Source organism: Malania oleifera, chromosome 8 (assembly GCF_029873635.1).
Source record: "Malania oleifera isolate guangnan ecotype guangnan chromosome 8, ASM2987363v1, whole genome shotgun sequence".
NCBI classification, from domain to species: Eukaryota; Viridiplantae; Streptophyta; class Magnoliopsida; order Santalales; family Ximeniaceae; genus Malania; species Malania oleifera.
In genome coordinates this window covers 2,208,281-2,229,723 of record NC_080424.1, presented here as the reverse complement: position 1 = coordinate 2,229,723, position 21,443 = coordinate 2,208,281, and the positions used below count along the sequence as shown (strand labels likewise).

The 21,443-nt window shown below is 37.7% G+C and overlaps 1 protein-coding gene across 5 annotated transcripts in view; it reads right to left on the bottom strand.

The window, feature by feature from the left end:
- The window catches only part of LOC131162385 (uncharacterized), a 66,822-nt gene that overhangs the window by 11,440 nt on the left and 33,939 nt on the right, over nt 1-21,443 (bottom strand). For all 5 annotated transcript variants that reach the window (XM_058118816.1, XM_058118817.1, XM_058118814.1 and 2 more), the window contains exons 10-13: nt 20,972-21,328; nt 20,690-20,794; nt 3,097-3,378; nt 1,527-1,631 (exon numbers count right to left, since the gene is read on the bottom strand). In XM_058118816.1, coding sequence (XP_057974799.1) covers nt 1,527-1,631; nt 3,097-3,378; nt 20,690-20,794; nt 20,972-21,328 — 849 coding nt within the window. The remainder of the gene's footprint in view (nt 1-1,526; nt 1,632-3,096; nt 3,379-20,689; nt 20,795-20,971; nt 21,329-21,443) is intronic.

Here is a 21,443-nt window from a genome sequence, read left to right as displayed (position 1 = left end):
GGTAGACATCATGTGCAGCAAAGGCTATCCTCTCAAATCCAAATGCAAGAGCAAGAGAATGTGTGCTAAAGGAAGCACGAAGGACACAAGAATAAACATTGGCAAATGATGGAAACTTTGCACTACAAAGTATCTGGGACCAAATTGTCTCAAACTCAGGTCTCAAGCCTGCTAGAACCTAAAAAACTGTCATCTGCTCCCTTTACTTCTTCATCTCACAAATGTCAGCGATTATAGTATGCACAACATTTAGATCTTCATGAATACATTTCATCTCTCCAAAATAATCTGCAATGCTCTTGTCTCCCTGTTGTAACTGAAAGTACTCCTAGGATAAATCATACATACGTGTAATGTTACTAGAATATAGAAGCTTGGTATAATCCCAAATCTCCTTGCATGTACCTATATGCATGCACATCCATGCAATCTAGTGCTCCATTGAATTCCACAAAAGAGAAACAATCAAGGCATCTTACTCAATCCACACATCTTTTCTCTTCTCATCAAGAAGGATCAGATTAGAGCAAGTGGTCTAATTTTCCTAATCCTACTAAATAAACTTGAACAACCTTAGACCATTGAACATAATTCTCTTCATCCAAGTTTTTAGTTGTTATCTATGGCATCGATGAAGGAAACATGTTTTTGGGATTAAACAAGAATAATAACCAAAAATAATCGGGGCAACCACAAATGTTGTGAAGCACCGAAACAACCATGGATGAGGTGAACCACTTACAAACTGATATAGCACTGCCACAGCCTCACAAATCAACTTATAAACACTGCCACTGCTCCAAGAAACTCATTAAAAATTAAAATTAAAAAATAATAAATAAATAAATAAATAAACCTTTATGAACACCGAACAACAACTAATGAATTACCACGAGTGTATGGTCGAAAAAGGTTAGATCTTCAAGCAAAAAGCATGCCCAACAGCTTGATAATATGGTACAAGGAAGGAATCAAAACATGGTGGAGGAAAAACTCAGAAAAAGGCGGCCGAAATCTCTCTCACATGTCGGCACATGGCGGTGCATGGGGAGGTTTCCGGCTATGGGATTTGGCAGGCTTTTTAGGTTCCGAAGGGTTTTTTTTTTTTTTTTTGGCTATATGGTTGGTTTCGTGAAATAATGAAGGGTTGAGGTGGTTCCAAGAAGGGGCAGCAATGGGAGGGTGTTTCCCTGCGATGGTTGTGTGATGGGACTTAGCTTGGATCACGCTCTGATACCATCTTAAGATTTTGATTAAATGAATGACCTAACTTGAAGATAGATCTCTTCCTCTAAATACAAATCAAATACATTCTAATGACTGCAATACCTTTACTAACTCTCACTATTTAACATACTAACACACTTAATAATAATATTAAAAGACTAAAAGAATATTTAACAAGGCTAAACTTGAACAACATCATTTTCAAATTTCACTGCTAGATTAGCACCAATTATATGTAACAGATTAAGTTATTAAAGAAAAAATCCAACTATATATTAGTGTGACATTTACAAGCTCACCGTTTGCCCAAGTATCCTGTGAACTTTCTGAGAAGCATACTCTGCTGAGATTTCATCAGCAAATGTGACAAAGCCAAAACCTCTATGAGAGGTTCGTCTATCATCCTGAAGCACAAGAAATCCATGCATTAAAGATTCAAGCAGTGAAAGGCTCAAAACAAAAAAGCAAGTTAAAATATCAAACATCAAAGAGACAATAGGGTTTAACTTTGATGTGGGAGCTTACCTGAGTTTTTGTTGAAGTATAGTTATGATTGAGTTCAAATATGTGCCCTTTTCATTGGCTGCTTTTAATTTTTGTTTAATTTTATTTAATTCTATGGAGCAAGGGAGCTGTCAGGATTGACTGTCTCATTTTAGGTATATTTTGGATATTTTATGTTCCTAGTAGCATTTGGGTGTAGTAAATTCATTGAGATTTTATATGTGGCATTAGTAGGATTACTTCTTAAACAAGTTAATTTTGTTAGTTTTCAATTTCAAACATCAAGCACTTATGGGGTAAAGATTATTAGAACCTCTATTTGTCCCCCTCTCCCATCCCCCCCCCCCCCCCCCAAACACAACACACACACACACACACACTCGTATCTTCTTACAATTAATAAAAAACCAAGTTTTTTCAGAATGCCAGCAGCATTTATGTGTTGTTTCGGATTATGTGAAGGAACCCTACCCAAAGTGTGAAGAATTAGAACATTAGGTGTGACTCCAAAGGATATCTAGGTGTGACTCCTTAAACCCAGCCTTGAACTGTTCCCATGAACTCTAAAAAATCCTTTTCAATAATAATCTAACAAATACCAATTCACCATTGCAATTCAACCTTATTGTCAGATTCTGTATCACTAGTAGTGTTCAAAGTATACTATGACCCCAAATATGTGCCTAGCCTTTGCCCTTAAATAACCCTAGGTATTAGCCTCCAAAACCCTTCTTCCATAGCTTCCAAACATCAATTAATCATCTTTCCTCCGTGGAAGTATCAGCGTGCATAACTGCATATCAACATCAACATAACACCTCATATGAACATTGCATCAACACAACTATTTGGAGTGGCGTGCATAAACCTTCCAAAAGTCTGCTAAATTCCTAGGTGCATACCATGTCATGTTAATAGCCAGTGTGTTTTTCCACAGAGTCTCAGATTGCATCTTTCCCCTCCCCCTCCCCCTCCCCCGATGCTATAGTACCTTCATGTTGAACTATGAGTTTTGTGCAACATTTGTTTTCATTGTAGACAAGACAACATTTACATACAAGTTTTTGTAATTGGTACTTAAAATTTTCATCAATGAATCTATATCTTGCCCAGCCGCTTTTGTGTCTTGACAACTTGCTTCAGCTATTCTGGTTACCTATTTAACATTTTTGTACATAGCTAAGGCCACAAGAAGACCTACAAGGGATCCCTCCACAGTATATAAATTGCAGATCAGTCAAAGAAATTATAATATTCATGAATCACAATGCAAGAACATGTTCCTCTAGCAAGCATTCAACTCATCCCACTTAAAAACCAATATGATCATATCCTACAATATCCCACAGACAGAAATCTCTTTACCTTGGGAAGATACACATCCAAAACCTGGCCAAACTGGCTGAAATGCAGCCGGATGTCAACAGCAGTAGCCTCAATTGGAATTCTTCCTATGAAAAGCCTCTTTCCCCACTTAGCCGTAGAACCAGACAAAGTCTTAACAGGACCGTCACCTTCAGCCATGGCCCCCCCGACAAACATTTCCTGAGGCAGGTCCTCTTTACCTCCACATGATAACAGCTGATTAACAGGAATATGCCCACTTACATGACCATTATCTGCTGGAGATGCAGAGTCAATAGCAATCTGTAACATGCCAAATATTTGACAACATGACATCAATACATGATCAAAATATTGATGAAAGAAAATATCTAACTAGTTCTGCTCAATAGATCCAATGACCTAAGAACCTGGTGAAATAAGCATGAAGCATCAGATTAGCAATCATAAATATGCTAATGAAAATTCCCAGCAAAACAAAAAAAAAAATGCTAAAGAAAATTTGCAATAAATTTACTATGCACATCATCCAAACAAGCAATAAAGTTCATATATTGAAGATTAGTTTCTCAAGAAATTAAAAAAAAAAAAATTCTATGATGCTAACATTTGGCTCAACTTCATGAGCACAATTCAGATACAACCAGTTTAGCATTTTTTTTACCAGCAGCAAGGCCACCCTTATTTACAGTTTTTACAATTTTATATTTAATTGTGATGCATATGAGTTTCACAAGCAGCAGTTAGTTTTTCTTAACCCTTGATTTCTCTTGATTAGCATCTAGGTCACCCTCCTTTACACTTGATTATAACGAAGTTTATATTTCAGGAAAATCTATTACACTGCATACAAGTTTGATAAGCCATGTCATTCTCCTTACGCTCGAGGAAGTACCACCCCTGAACTTCTAAATTCAAATTGCTGCGGACCAATGGATTTTTTATCTGGTTGTCAATATATAGTCAATGCGGTTAATTGTACCACAATACCATGTGGATTGACGTGTGAAAACACAAAAGTAAATTAAAATCTTCAACCTGCGAGGAGATAGACATAGTAATAGTTTTGTGTTTTGTGTTGCTAACCTCAAGAGGTATAGAGTACACAATCAAAAACAATTTTTCTCATGTTGATGTTAAGAGGAACAAAAACATTTGTAATTAGTTAAATAGCCAAATCGAGTTTCGGCTGGATGTCAAGAATGCTTTTGACAATGGGAAATTAGTTAACTGTGATAACCCCTTTATGCCATTGAAGTATTGCAAGTGAAGTTAAAAGTGTATTTTAAAGCACCACTAGATATGTCGAAACAAGCCCAGAGCACAATTCAAAAAGTTTTGTAGGATTGTGCACAAGCAAAGTCAACACACGCTTATAAATAGAAATTAAGATGGATAAACCTTATTACCCTGTTTATGGCATAGTACTAAGGGTTTGTACCCAGAGAGAAAAATCATGTTAAGGATTTTTAAATTGTTAGATTGCCAGTTGGCCCAGAAGCTTGAGCAGTTAGGTTAATGGCCAATAACATACATCAAGCCTTAACTTCCCCATATGCAGTCCAATGGCCCATGAAAGGCAAACAAACAATGAATAACATCCATCATATGGAAAACATAAAAAAAATGAAGACGGCGAAAAATTGGACTCGATAACTCCTGGCAACCATGCTCTGGTAAAAATTATTATGAACCCCAATATGCATCCAACCTAAGAAACATTTTTTAACAAGATGAATGGACTTGTTAGAGGTTATGTATGTCTTTTAGTATTATAATTATTAAGTGTGTTAGTATGTTAATTAGTGAGAATTAGTAAGGGTATTATTGTTATTAGAATGTATTTAATTTGTATTATAAATAAAGGGAGAGACCTATCTTCAAGTTAGGTCATTCATTTTAATCAAAATCTCAACATGGTATCAAAATATGATCCAATCTAAACCCTATTCTTCTCAGCCGTCTCCGGAAAAGTCATTCCCACAGCTGTCCTTCTCAAAACCACCTCCACCCCTCATTATTTCACAAAACCAACCATATACCCATGCGCTGCCATGTGCTGGCCAAATGCCTGCAGTGTTAACCCCACGCACCAACGCGTTAGTGAGTTTCCAGCCACCTTTTTCTTTTTCATTTTTTTTTTCCTCTCCCATGCTATGATTCCTTCTCTAGAAAATATTATCAAGTTGTTGGGCCTCTTTTTTGCTCAAAAATCGAACTTTTTTCCACCATGCACTTGCAGTGCCCATTAGTCTCTGTTCGGAGTTTGTGAAGGCTTCTTTGTGAGTTTTTTGGAGCAGTGGCAGTGTTCGTATGTCCAGCTGTGAGGCTGTGGCAGTGCTATATCTGTCAGTGAGTTGTTCACCTTGTCCGTGGTTGTGTCAGTGCTTCAAATAGTTTGTGATTGTCCCATTAGTTCTCATTGTTCTTCTTGTTTGACATTAGTGCAGCTGCTGATTTGCGAGTATTGGGATGGAATCTATGAATCCCAAAAATTTGTTTCCTACATCACTGCCGCAGATAATGACTCAAAATTTGGATGGAAAGAACTATGTTCAATGGTCTAAAACTGTTCAAGTTTATTTAGCAAGATTACGACAATTTGACCACTTGCTCCAATATAATCCTTCTAATAAGAAGAGAAAAGAAGTGTGGGTTCAATAAGATGCCTTGACTGTTTCCCTTTTATGGAATTCGATGGAGCCACAGATTGCACGGATGTGTACGCATCCAGATACGTGTAAGGAGATTTGGGATTATGCCAAGCTTCTATACTGTAGTAACACTACATGTATATATGATTTATCCCAGTAGCACTTTCAATTACAACAAGGATATAGGAGCATTGCAGATTATTTTGGAGAGATGAAGTGTATTCATGAGGAGCTTAACATCGTGCAACCTATAACTGTCGGCATTCGTGAGATGCAGATGCAGAGGGAGCAGATGACAATCCTTCGTGTTCTAGCGGACTTGAGACACGAGTTTGAGGCAGTCTGGTCCCAAATACTTAGTAGTGCCAAGCTGCCATCATTTTCCGATGTTTATTATCATGTCCGTGCTTCCTTTAGCACGCATTCCCTTTCTCTTGCATCTGGCTCTGAGAGAACATTCTTTACTACACAGGGTGATTCTAGTTCTCTGCCAAACAACCGCAAGATTCATCGAGGTGGTTTGAGTGGTCATTGTGGTAGAGACGTACGAGGTAGAGGTACTCCTCGCAAGTGCACTCATTGTGGATGGAGTAATCATACTATTATGCAGTGTTGGGATCTCCATGGTAGACCTTCACGTGCTGCCAATGCAGCCACCACTGACTTCACGCCTTTGGGGGCAGCCAATGCAGCCACCATCAACTCCTCGTCTTTGGGGCCGAGTGGGGGGCAACACACTATATCCATGTCAGAGGAAGAGTATCCCAAGTTCCAACAGTATCAAGCATCACAACAAGCTTCTCTTCCCATTGCATCTCTTGCCCAAACAAGTAATCCCACAGTATACATGTCATCTAGTACTTCTTGTCCTAGTCCTTGGGTCATAGACTCCGCTGCCACTAATTATATCACAAGTATACCTAGCTTCTTCTCCACTCTTCAATATCCTACAAATTTATCTTGGGTTACTCTTGCTGATGGATCCAGCACTGCAATGAAGGGAATTGGGACTATAAATCCCACTTATTTTATTTCTCTTCCTTCGGTTTTGTATATTCTCAAATTTCCAATTTAATCTTATGCTCGTTCGCAAGATTACTTAATCCATGAATTGTTCAGTGACATTCTACCCTAATTTTGTGGTTATTTAGGATTTTTAGACAAGGAAGACGACTGTTGAAGGACATGAAGCTGGTGGACTCTATCACTCTGAGCAGCTATCTCTTTCTACCACCTACACTGCTACTGCCACACCTTTCCAAATTCATTTCCGTCTTGGTCATCCTTCACTGGAAAAGCTAAAATGTCTTGTTCCTAGTTTGAATTTTGTGCCTAGTCTTGATTATGATTCTTGTCAGTTGGGAAAGCACCATTGTGTCCCTTTCGCTTCCCGAGTCAATAAAACGGGCTGCAAGCCCTTTTATGTTAGTTCCTTCTAATGTTTAAGGTACTCATAAAGTTGTGCCCAAGTTGGGTTTCTGGTTCTTTGTAAACTTCGTGGATGATTATTCAAGAATGACTTGGTTATATTTAATAAAAAATCGTCCCAAGTTATTCCATGTATTTTGTGCCTTTTGTTCAGAAATAAAGACTCAATTTGGTTTGCCACTTCAAATACTTCGAAGTGAAAATGCTAAAGAGTATTTCAGTGCACAATTCACTACTATATGACTCAATTTGGTATTGTCCGTCAATCATCCTATGCCCACACTCAACAAAATGGGTTTGTAGAGAGGAAAAATACACATATTCTTGAAATCACTTGCATCTTACTTTCTCAAATGCATGTACCTAAAGTGTTTTGGAGAGATGTTGTACTTACTGCTTGTCATTTAATCAATAGGATGTCATCCTCTATTATTAGCGCTAAAATTCCCTACTCCATTCTCTTTCCTAGTTCACCTTTACTCTCTCTCCATCCTCGTATATTTGGGTGCGTGTCCCTTTTTCACAACTAACTCCTAGGGTGGATAAGTTGGATCCTCGTGCTATAAAACGTGTCTTTCTGAGCAACTACTCAAAAGGTATATCGTTGTTATAGCCATGTGCTGCATTGCTTCTTTGTTTCTGCCGAGGTTACCTTCTTTGAGTCTACACCTTACTACACCCAACCCCTAAGAGCTTCTAAGCTAAATGAGTCTCTTCCTTTGCCTAATCTTCCATATTCTACTTTGTTGTCCTTGCCCAACTAACCATCCAAGTCTCTATTTAGTTCAAGTCCTTCTCATTGTCTTAATCATCCTAATTTGCAAGTGTATTCACGATGCTGACACCAAGGAAGAGAGTCCCCTCTAGCTTCTACTGCCATGCCTTTGGTTTCCTCGTCTGATGATCATACTCCCCATGATGTTAATCCTCCTATTGTTGTATGGAATGGTAAACGCACATATAGTCATGTTGTATTTCTATGTGTGGCTCTTATACTTAGGGCTCATAAACAAAGGAAGAAGAAAAGCATATGAATTCAATAGTGCTGCTCACTAGGGACTCGTCGACAAGTGCCCTGTGCTTGTCAACGAGTAGATACCGAGAGGCCCAAAAGTTCAGAGGTTCTGTGAAACCGAGAGCAGGAAAATCAAAGATGTAAAGACTCGTCGACGAGTGGCCGTACTAGTCGACGAGTGTCCTGTTCTCGTCGACAAGTGCATCTGGGCTACGAGAAATAATTTGAATTTTGAATTGGAACGTTGGGGTGGTTGGGAATTTGGAGGGAAGCCACTGAGGGACTGTTATTTATGTTCTTCTGGGCATACTTTGACAAAGAGAGATTATTGCATGAAGTGTATTGTGTACTTTCATATTTCTTAGTGAAATTCTTGTGCCAATTGCTTCTATAAATGTAGGTTTTTCCAAACCATGTATACTCTCGGGTTGATTCTTATTGTTTTCATTTATACTGCGTGTGTGTTTCATTTTCTTGCTGCATTTTGATTTTCTGCTATGCAATCCCATATTCTATTCACAACAATTGGTATCATAGCGTTGTTGTCATGGCATCGGGTTCTTCTTCTGCAAGGTTTGACGTTGTCAAATTCAATGGAACCGAAAACTTCGGTTTGTGGCAGAGGAGAGTGAAGGATTTTCTTGTGCAGCAAGGGATGGTGAAGGCTTTGTATGGCATTCAACCTGTTGGTATGGATGAAGCAACTTGGAGAGAGTTGGAGGCAAAGGCAGTATCCACAATACATTTATGTTTCGCCAATGAAGTGCTCTATCGTGTGATGGAGGAGGATTCTCCAGCGGCTGTTTGGCATAAATTAGAAAGTCGGTTTATGTCAAAGTCCTTGTTGAATAAACTCTTTCTTAAACAAAGGTTGTATTGGCTTAAGATGGTGGAGGGTTCAGAATTGAATCAGCATATTAACACTTTCAATCATATTGTGAGTGATTTGGCGCATGTTGATGTAAATTTCGAGGAGGAAGACGAGGCATTAATGTTATTAAATTCCCTACCTACGTCTCAAACTAATGAGAATTTGGTTACTGCTCTTACATGGGGCAAGGATAATCTGAATTTGGAAGAGGTAACAAGTGCATTGCTTGGCTTTCATCAAAGAAAATTGATTAGCAATGAAGCCTCATATGGTGAAGGACTTGTTGTGAAAAGTAACCAAGAACATGGGAGATGTAAGTTCCAAAGAAAATCTCGGTTGAAATCTGAGAAGAAGAAGGACGTGAAATGTTTTAAGTGCAGTGAAATTGGGCACATAAGATCGAAATGTCCGGAGTGGAAGAAAGGGAATTTTGAAAATCAGCAACGTCCGTCAAAATCTGCAAATGTGGTAGAGGGAGATTCAGATTGTAGTAATGGAGATATGCTATGCGTTTCATCGGGTTTGGAGTCTCTCACGGATGATTCTTGGATCCTAGATACCGAATGCTCTTATCATATGACAACAAATAGAAAATGGTTTCACACCTACAAGTTAGTTAATACTCGTTGTGTTTTGATGGGAAACAATATTTCATGCAAAATACTTGGTATTGGAAATGTCAAAATCAAAATGTATGATGGTGTTGTAAGAACCATATATGATGTAAGGTATGTACCGAGTCTAAGGAAGAATATTATTTCATTGGGTACTTTAGACTGTAATGGATATTATTGCAAGACAGAAAGTGGAGAAATGAAAGTGTGTGAAGGTGACTTGATAGTGATGAAAGGAGAAAAAAGAGCAAGAAATATCTATGTACTGCAGGGTGTTACGGTTGTAGGTGGAACTGCAATTGTTGAATCTGAATCAGATTCCTTGTGGCATATGTGGTTAAAGCATATGGATGACTAAACGTATTATGTTTTTTAGGAATCGATGATGATAGCATCAAAGGATAGACATATGTATTTCGTGGGTGTAATACGAAAGGTCTTGGTTTATCTCATGTGGCACAAGCCTGATGTTGATGTGTTTACCAAGTTAAACTTGTGGTTGAGGTGGAGTACCAGATCAGGAGAGAAATCCTCAGGTCAAACATTGGGACTAAGTATGCTGGTTTTGTTCAAGAAGCTTTGTGAGCAAGATAGGTTATATACAGGGCTTATAGGGTACTTCTTGGTGAAATCAGTGAGTATGGCGCGTTACTCGTGTAATCGATCGCCAAATGTATCGCTAGATGGGAAAGTTGCAAGTGTATTATGGGCAAGTTTTTCCGTAGCCTACTCGGTTGTGAGTGGATGTCCACTGGTGCACTATTCTAGTGATGGAGGATCTAGGCTTGGTGTTATATCCGAACAATACATTTTTCTGGGATACAAGAAAGGTGAGTGCAAACTGTGTGATTCTGTGGCAAACAAAGGGGTGATCAAGAACATGACTTTTGTTGTTGAAGTCATGGGGTAGCATACTCATAAAAAGGAAAAGAAACAAATGCCAGAAAACTACGGCAGCAGTAATTATGTTATTCAAGTGGAGTTACGGACTCAGGGCAGATATGCGGGGAGTTCTATCTCAAGTCAATAGTATCACGGCATGAATGGGCATGTGATGCAAGTGGAGCAACAGACTTAGGGCAGAGATGACATTTGTCATATTGCAAGGAGATTCAGCTCAGGAGACCAGCAAAATCACGGTGGGCCCATGTGCACTATCAGACCACTCAAGTATAAATTTGGCATTTTGGTGTTTCAAGTATCTACTACTACCAGTAGCAAAGTTTCTACTATCTTTCAAGTTGCAATGCATGGCAAAGGAAAAAATAAAATGATAAGGGTTGTGGTGGAGGAAATAGAAGCATTGCATATACACCAAGTGTGTGAGTTGGTGAGGCTTCCAGTGTGAAGAGGGTGATAGGATTCAGTGGAGTGATGTATCTATTGTGTGTGAATGACATGCTATTGGCTGGAAATGCTTTAACTGAGGCTAATCAGTTGGGAACTCTGTTGAAAGGTTTTGACATGAATGTGTTGGGTAAGGCCAAGATGGGTCTTGGTTTGCTGATTCGCATGGACAAAACTGCAGGAAGATTAGTGTTATCTCAGGATAGTTTTGTGGATAAGGCTACAAGGAAATTGGTGTTATCTCAGAGTGGCTTTATGGATGGAACTACAGGGAGACTCTGTTTACTGTATCAAGGAGGTTATGTGGAGAATCATTATGGAATGTCTACCGCTCGGTACCCAAGGACGGGTTGTGATGTCCAGGATATGTCAAAGGTCCTCCATGATTGTGCAATGGAGTGTTTCAACAGGCAACAAAGTGAACCGTCAGTTGTTAGTTTTGTTGAAGACTATGCGAGGAGATTTGGTGATATAAGGCTTGCAGCAGCTTTTGTATTTACAGTTGTGGAATGGTCTTATTGGAAGCCTAAGGTGAAGTCTTCGGGTGTTGCATCTACAACTGCATCGGGGTTGATGGTAGAAGCTGAAGCTGCCATCAGCAAGTTCAAGTGGGGTTGCTTGGACTTGGTGCTTTTCTTCAAGTGCTAGAAGGGAGACAGTAACAACCGAACGTTCTAAGTTCAAGGTAGAGAAATCATATATGTTTTTCAGGTTCTCCTAAGGGGCGTATAATCGCTAAGGTGAAGACTGTTGTATTTGTATGTGTGGCTCTTATACTTAGGGCTCATAAACAAAGGAAGAAGAAAAGCATATGAATTTAATAGTGCCGCTCAGCAGGGACTCGTCGACGAGAGCCCTGTGCTCGTCAACGAGTAGATACCAAGAGGCCCAAAAGTTCAGAGATTCTGAGATACCGAGAGCAAGAAAATCACATATGTAAAGACTCGTCGACGAGTGGTCTTCTATCTCTCATCGACGAGTGTCCTGTTCTCGTCAACGAGTGCATCTAGGCTACGAGAAATAATTTGAATTTTGAATTGGAACGTTGGGGTGGTTGGGAATTTGGAGGGAAACCTCCGAGGGATTGCTATTTATGTTCTTCTGAGCAAACTTTGACAGAGAGAGATTATTGTGTGATGTGTATTGTGTACTTTCATATTTCTTAGTGAAATTCTTGTGTCAATTGCTTCCGTGGATCTAGGCTTTGCCGAACCACGTATACTCTCATATTGATTCTTTTTGTTTTCATTTATACTGCATGTGTGTTTCATTTGCATGCTGCGTTTTGATTTTCCGCTGTGCAACCCCATATTCTATTCACAACAACTCAACATCCCATTTCCAACTATGTTTGCTATGAATCCTTATCAACCTCCTATTATTGTTTTGTTACTGCCCTATCATCTACTACCCTTCCTAAATTTGTTTCAGAAGCCTTAGCCCATTCTTGGTGGAGGAATGCTATGGTTGAAGAGATAAATGTTTTACATGGAAATGGCACTTGGGACTTGATTCCTCTTTCACCTAACAAATTTGTTATTGGTTGTCACTGGGTTTACATTGTGAAAGTCAACCCTGATGGTTATGTGGCTCATCTAAAGGCCCGTCTTGTTGCTAAAGGATATACTCAAGTGTATGGTTTGGATTATTCTAATACTTTTACTCTGGTTGCCAAACTTACATCAGTACATCTGTTAATCTCCTTGGCTACTTCTTGTCACTGACCTCTTCATCGGTTAGATGTGAAGAATGTCTTCTAGCATGGTGACCTTGAGGAGGAAGTTTATATACAGCAACCACCTGGGTTTGTTGCTCAGGAGAAGTCAAGCTAAATGTGTTGGCTCAAGAAGGTTTTATGTGGTTTAAAATAGTCTCCAAGAGCATGATTTGGTTGTTTAAGTGTTGTAGTACTTTAGTTTGGTCTTCGACGGTGTGCACTGGATCATTCCATGTTTTATCGTCATACTTCATTAGGTATGATCCTTCTTGTTGTTTATGTGGATGATATTGTTATTACAAGTGATGATGATAAAGGCATTCAAAGTCTCAAACTTTTTTCTACAGACTAAGTTTCAAACCAAAGGTTTGGCACCATTGAAATACTTCTTGTGTATAGATGTATCTAGATCACGTATGGGAACTGTTTGTCACGAAGTATGTTCTTGATCTGTTGGATGAAACAGGATTATTGGGATCTAAACCAGTTGATACATCCACGGATCCTAACAACGAGTTACTGTCGGATATGGATTATTTGCTACCTAATCCTAGATATTACCGGAGACTTGTTAAAAAGTTGAATTATCTCACAGTCACTCAAACCAAATATATCTTTTGCAACAAGTGTTGCGAGTCAATTTCTAGATTCTCCGAGAACACGTCATTAGGACACAGTAATTCGCATCTTGAGATATCTCAAAGGTGCATCCGGGAGAGATTTTTATATCGTGATCAGGATCACACTTATATCCATGGATATACAGATGCAGATTCGACTGGGTTGCCTTCCAACTGGAAATCCACAATCAAATACTGTATCTTGGTTGGTAGTAATTTGATTTCTTAGAAGAGTAAGAAACAAACTGTGTAGGTCAAGTCAAGTGCTGAATCAGAATATAAAGCTATGGCTCACATTACTTGTGAACTTGTCTGGTTGAAGAACATGTTGAGAGAATTGAGTATTTCTCATTCTGAACCTATGAAGTTGATGTGTGACAATCAAGTTGCTCTTCATTTTGCCTCTAACCCGATCTTTCATGAGCGAACAAAGCACATTGAAGTTGATTACCACTTTGTTCAAGAGAAACTTATGCAGAAGCTCATTACTACGACTTATGTGAAGTCTGAAATGTAGCTTGCTAATTTGTTGACCAAAGCGTTGGGGGGTGCTTGTCTTACAAATAACCTAGGAGCATATGACATTTATGCTCCATCTTGAGTGGGAGTGTTAAGAGGTTATTTATTTCTTTTAGTGTTATTATTAAGTGTGTTAGTATGTTGATTAGTAAGAGTTAGTAAAAGTACTATTGTCATTAGAATGTATTTAATTTGTATTATAAATAGAGGGAGAGACCTATATTCAAGTTAGGTCATTCATTTTAATCAAAATCTCAACAAGCCCATTAGGTTCTTATACTTGTATTGTCCGTCAATTTTCTAATTGGGGGGCATTGGTACGTAACAAACCACCATGCTCCACAACCGCTGTCCGTAGTAGCTTCTCTCCAATTGACTGCATTCTATCAACATTGGCCCAACAATGTCAAATCCTAGTAATTTTAATCAGGCCTATAAGCAGGCATTTCCTATGGAAACTCTCACTCTGGCAATAGGTAGCCCTCACGGTTTTAAATAACGGTCGTGGCGTTACGTAACAGTTTTTTGGGTTACCGATACCGTTACGCATCGCGAAATCGGTGGGAAGAAAAATCACGACTATAGTAGTCGTTATGGACCGCGACTATTACGTAAAGGCCGCTATGGCCGTTACGTAACCGCTACAGGACTTTTATGCCAAAAAATTTATTTTATTTTTAGCTTTGTATTCTCACTTTTTCCCTCTCTTTCATAAATCATTCTCAATATACCATGTGGCGAGAGGGGGAAAAGATTATAATGAGGATTATCATGATACAAAATTTACTATTTCTTAAAAATACTCACAAGAAATGCATTAATTAACAATTTGAAAATACTAACTTGTTAGCATAATATTTTATTTTGATGATATTAGTAATTTGATATTTATGTTCTATATTTTTCAACTTCAACCTTCTTCTTTTCTAGTTATTTTATATTTGTATTATTCGCATGTCTTATGTGTTTAATAGATTAATGGACTATATAATGTATTTTATTTTATTAATTAATTTAGCACACATAAGAATTTATCACAGATAAGAACAATGAGAAGTATAAAGACGCACACACACGTAATTTTTCTATCAATGGTAGTTTAAAACAAATGTAAACTTATTGCCCTTACCAAATAACTTAGTCGAACTAAAGGATCCAAAATATATTAAAACTCTTTCTAAAGGTTAAGAGCTTAAAACATGCAGCAAGTATGCTAATATGCACAAGGTTGTGTGTGCTTGAAAAAAATTCAGTCATTACACCCGCTTCCCATTATGTAACATTCACTACTCCTGCTTCCCGTTACACCCATTACCGTTACGTTACGCTTCCCGCTACCGCGATTTAAAACCATGGTAGCCCTCTTCTCCTCTTGAGACAACTCTCACTTTGCTACAAGTAGCCCTTTTCTCCTCTCAAGATGGCTCTCACTCAACTTCAGGTAGCCCTTTCTGTGACTTAGGCCCATTGCACGAAACGCACACTCATAACATGTCCAATTACCAAATGACCAAAAAACTTAGTGGCCCGAGAATGCACATAAACTTTAACAAAAACAAAGGAAGTAATTGCTTAAAGGTTGCTGATGTCAAAAGGGGAATCTTTAATCTCCTAGAATTGCATTCCCTCGTCTTTTGTTTTATTTTTTATATTTCTTTATTGGCAAAACAAAAGGAATCAATCCCTGTCATACCTGCTACATAATCCCAGAGATTTTTGGTCTAACTAAAATAGAGAGGATATGAAAAGTTGTCTCGGCCTGCTCTTTAAGCAAAAAACATGGATTTACCACTGTAATACCCCTTTTTTGAATATCATCCAAAGCCAAAAATCCTCTCCTGCACTGCTACCCATGTGGAAAAAATAATTTTGGGGAGAGCATTAGTAAATTTAGTATTCCGAATAGCTTTCCAAGAGAAACCACTTTCAACACTCATGCTTCCCACTGCTTATGATCCACTAGAATGATATGACCTAAAAGTTTTCACTCTTTCTGCTCTTCCACCCCAGACCATCTGCCGAAGCTTGGATGATTTGGGTGGCACACAAGCTATCAAAAAAAATCAGCAAACTCTACTATTCCAAATCTTCAGCTCTCCTAAGAAAATTTACATTCCACACAATCCTTCCAGCTAAATTAAGACAACAGGAACTGACCAAAGTTTCTGTCGCTGACCAGATTAAAAAGATGTAGAAACTTCCTTTTAAGAGGAGCCTCACCACACCAACCCTGCCAGGGAGTTTCAATTCCCAGTCTCATAACAGACCTGGTCAAACAAACACTACATCCTTTTCTTATGGGTTTAACCTTCCTGCCCATCTGCTCTTCTAGGCTCCTTAGTGATCAACCCATTATGCTCCATTTCAAACTTGTCACCAGCAACTTCCCCCCACAGTTGATCCTTCACCCCAAATCTCCTAAGTCATTCACCCAATAACTTTCTGAAATCAATTGAACTCCTAATCTCTAGTGCCATTTGACAAGACGCTTGTTTCACCACTCCCCATCCCACCAAATGTTATTTGGGATCCTTTACTCTACCTCGCCCATATGAATTTCTTCTTGTTGTTCTCCAATTTTCTAGATGCTGAACAATGTATGGGGAGGTATGTAGAATCTTCAAACCTAAAAAAAGATCCGCATCTTCACACGGCACGCCAAATCTCAATGACGTGAGTGTCTCTTGTTCCCCCCCCCCCCCCCCCCCCCCCCAAAAAAAAAAAAAAATCGAGGAAAAAAAGAGATAGAACACAATTGAAGCCAGCCCCTAATCCATCCTCTCGATCGAGAGACAAGAGCACTCATCTTACATCACCCAAAAAATTCCAACTTGCCATATCATAAGCCAAACTCTGCCTGTGATGCATTTAATGTCCTAATTTTTTTTACATACAGCTGGTCCCAAGCCTGGGTAAACGAGGAGGGTTGTGTTAGGTAGCTGACAGCCAGCATAAAATGTGTCAGATCACTATGATATGAATCCTTACCGAATATTTGTTCGGGTTTCCCCTACGAGCAACATATTGCACTAGCATCATCTGGGTGTAGCGAAAAGTGGGGGAAGGCGAGCTAGGTCATCGCCTCGAAGCGACGCACTGTGTTGGCGCTCAAGTACGGTGTCAAATATGCGAGGATTCCTGCATCATTTTGGATGTGGACAAGTAAAGAAGTTAGTTCAGGAAACTAGGATTAGATTAGTAACTTGGAATATAGGGACACCCACGGGGTAAAAGCACAAAAATTTCGGACACAATGATTAGAAGAAAAATTAATATAATTTGACTTCAAAAAACTAAGTGGGTGGGGGAGAAAGCTAGAGAAATTAATAAATTAGGATTTAAACTTTGGTACACTGGAAAAGAAAAACATAAGAATGGAGTAAGAATTATTGTAGGCAAAAACTTAAAGATAGCATTGTTGAAGTAAACAAAGTAGGGGATAGAATTATAAAAATCAAGATGGTATTAGGCCAAGAGATAATAAATATCATTAGTGCTTATGCTCCTCAAGTAGGTTTAGCAGAAAATTTTAAGAGACAATTTTGGGAAGATATTAATAGCATTATACAAGGCATACCAGGGACTGAGAAAATATTCATAGGAGGAGATCTGAATGGACATGTTGGAAAGGATGATAAAAATTATGAGAGGATAGATAAAGGATATGGATATGGAGACAAAAATGAGCCTGGGGAGATGATCTTAAACTTCGCTATGTCATATGATTTATTATAATGAATACTTGCTTTAAGAAGAGGTAAGAACACTTAAAAACCTTTATAAGTGGACAAAAAAGAAGTCAAATAGATTTTTTTTTAATTAGGAGGGTAGATCGTTTATCATGCAAGGATTGTAAAGTTATTCCAAGTGAAAGTCTAGCCACACAACATAGAGTCTTAGTGTTAGATATATGTATTAAAAAATGAAAGAAAAATGATAAAATACATCAGTGTAAGAAAACTAGGTGGTGGAACCTAAAGGGAGAAAATATAATAAAATTTAAAGATAAAATGATCAAATATGGGGGTTGGACTATAGAGGATGGGATAGATACAAATTCTCTTTGGAGTAGATTAGCTAGCTATATTAAAGAGATAGCAAAAGTGATTTTAGGTGAATCAAGGGGAAGATTCACAAATAACAAAGAAAGTTGGTGGTGGGTAAAGATGTCAAAAAGGCCGTAAAAACAAAAAGAATTTGGTATCAAACGTGGCAAAAATGTAGAAACATGGATAACTTTGAAAAGTATTAGGAAGTGAGAAAAGATGCGAAAAAGGCCGTTATTGAAGCTAAACATAGATCATTTAATAGTTTGTATAATAGATTAGATACAAAAGAAGGAGAAAGAGATATATTTAAACTTGCTAAAGCTAGAGAAAGGAAGAATAAGGGCATAGGAAATGTTAAATGTATAAAAAATGAGGATGATATTGTCTTGGTTAAGGACGAAGACAAAAAAGATAGATGGTGAAGTCACTATAGTAAGTTATTTAATAAAAACCAAATAGAAAGCTTAAACTTAAAATTGACAAATGAGGAAAAGACTCAAAATATGAGATTTATTCGCAAAATTAGAGTTGATGAAGTTAAGTTTGCACTAAAAAGATGAAAAATGAAAAAGGTATAGGACCGGATAACATCCCAATTGAAGTTTAGAAATATTTAGGTGATAACAAAATTATTTGGTTAACTAATTTATTTAACACACTTATAAAAACTAAGAAAATGCTAGATGAATGGAGGAAAAGTACTTTAATACCTATATACAAAAATAAAGAAGATATTCAAAATTGTAATAACTATCGTGAAATTAAACTCATGAATCATACGATGAAATTGTGTGAAAGGATAGTTGAAGAAAGATTAAAGCTAGAAAAGGTCTCGGAAAATCAATTTGGTTTTATGCCTGGGAGATCTACCACAAAAGTTATATATCTTTTAAGAAGATTAATGGAAAAGTTAAGGGAAAAGAAGAGGGTCTTGCTTATAGTATTTATTGACTTAGAGAAATCATATGATAGGGTACCTAAAGAAGTTCTATGAAGGGTTTTAGAAAAAACAAAAAAACATAAAAAAAAAAAAAAAAAAAAGGGGTATGTGGTAGGTATATTGATATCATGAAGGATATGTACGACAGAGTAATGACTAGTGTAAGGACTATAGATGGAGAAACTAGAGAATTTCCAATCACCATAGGTGTACATCAAGGATCAGCTTTGAGCCCTTATTTTTTTGATTTAGTGATGGACCAATTGACTAAGAACATTCAAAATGAGATGTCATGGTGTATGTTGTGTTTGCAGATGATATTGTGTATTGATTTATGAAACTAGGGGTGGAGTAGAGGCTAAGTTAGAATTATGGAGAGAAACTTTGGAATCTAGAGGCTTTAGGATAAATAGAAATAAGACAGAATATATGAAATGTAATTTCAGTAATGGTCGGAGAAATATTGGAGACAAAGTTAAACTTGATGAAGAAGAAATAAATAGCACTTGTCGATTTCGATGCCTTGGATCTATTATGCAAGCTGAAGGAGAAATTGAAAATGATGTGATGCATAGAGTTAAAGCAGGTTGGGTAAAAAGGAGAAGTACCTCAAGTGTGTTTTGTGATCGTAGAATACCCTTAAAATTAAAAGGGAAGATTTATAGAACGGCTATAAGATCAACAATGCTATATGGATTAGAATGTTGGGCAACGAAAAACAAAATATCCAAAATGTAAAAGTTGCCAAGATGAGAATGCTTAGATGGATGAGTGGTATAACACTAAATGATAAATTAAAGAATGAATAGATTTGCGATAAGTTAGGTGTAGTTCCTATAGAAGATAAGATAAGGGAGGAACGACTCAGATGGTTTGGGCACTTGCAATGTAGGTCACATAGTGCACCAGTAAGGAAGAGCGAGTTAGTTATTGTGGGGGATGGTAAAAGAGGTAGAGGTAGGCCTAAAATAACTTGGAATGAGATAGTGAATAAGGATTTAATAGCCCTAAATTTGTCAAAAGAAATGGTCCATGATCGCATAAATTAGTGGAAAATGATTCATATAGCCGACTTTAGTAGGACTTAAGGCTTGGTTTTGTTGTTGCTTAAAGCTTGGTTTTGTTATTGTTGTTGTTGTTGCCCTATCATAAGCTTACTCAGAATCAAGCTGAAAAACTAAACCTTTCTTCTTGCTCCTAACCAATCTCATTAAGCACAAGGACAGCATCCAAAATAAGCTTTCCACCAACAAAAGATGATTCACAGCAAGAAATAGTTATCCCCATCACCTCCCTAAGCCAATCCATGAGGACCTTGGCAATAATCTCATAACAATAGTGATCAAGCTGAGCGGTAGAAAATCATTAACTCTAATTTAATTTCTTACAGATTGTTCACGGAAGATAGAATATTTGAAGGAGAAGAAGTGCCTATCCGGATAATAAAAGATATATGGCTATAACTTTCACACTTTCTGTATGCTTGAGCTTATGTTTAGCATGTGTGCCCCTTTGGTGCCCCTAAATGATACTTGAACCACTTCACTGATCTAAAAAACAGTCAAACAAAACCAAAAAAAAAAAAAACATAAAAACAAAAAACAAAGATAAGCTGTTTAATGTCCAATGATGAAAATTTTAACCACTTATATATGAAGTTTTAATAATCTAAGTTTCCATCATTTTGATTTTTCTTTTTGAAATTTCCCCACATTCAGCAGAATGCAATTAGTACTCGTAAATGAACTTAATGAAATGTGTGCACATGTATGGCATGCACAAGCACATACGCATCCAAACCACATATCAGCCATTTGAAGCACAAAACACGGCAAGGCACCTCTCGACCATGTAAGAAATGCCTAAGTCGGCCAACACGAGCAGCTGATGCTTCATCAGCAAAAGTGACAAATCCAAAGCCTCTATGACATATTTTCCTCACATCCTGCACACAGGAAGATGAAGGAAAAAAGATGAAAATGGTTAGCTGTAAGACAAATGCAGTAGTTCAAATAGAAATTAAATGTGCACGCACGCCCCCAGGGGGGGTTGTATAAGAAGAAAAAATATACAAAATAAAAGTCTTACAATCTAATACAAATTTCCTTCTAAAAATCTCTACCTTTGGCAGATAAACATCAAGAACCCAACCAAACTGGCTAAAATATGCTTGGAGATCTTCAGCAGTTGCTTCAGGAGGTACACGACCAATAAATAACCTTTTCTCCAACTTTGCTGGAGTGACATCTACAGTTTGTCCACTATGAGCCATGACAGAACTGGCATCTCCTGCAGAAACAAATCGTGCACAAGCACTCTCTGGGGCAGAATTGACATGGGGCAACAAGTTGGCTTGATTATCACTTCTTTCAATTTTTGTACAGCAATCTGTGTTATTATAAGCAACTGTGTTTGAAGCTTGAGGAGCATGTGGCATCTTAAAAGACTGTCTTGAAAATCTAAATCCTTTAAAAACCCCCTGCATGAAATTACAGAAATATAGCGTAAAAATTTGGAAAGTTTTAACACCACATAATTCAGGAAATATAATAATGGAAAGCAAATCATTTTGTTTTTAATAGTTTCTTTTTCTG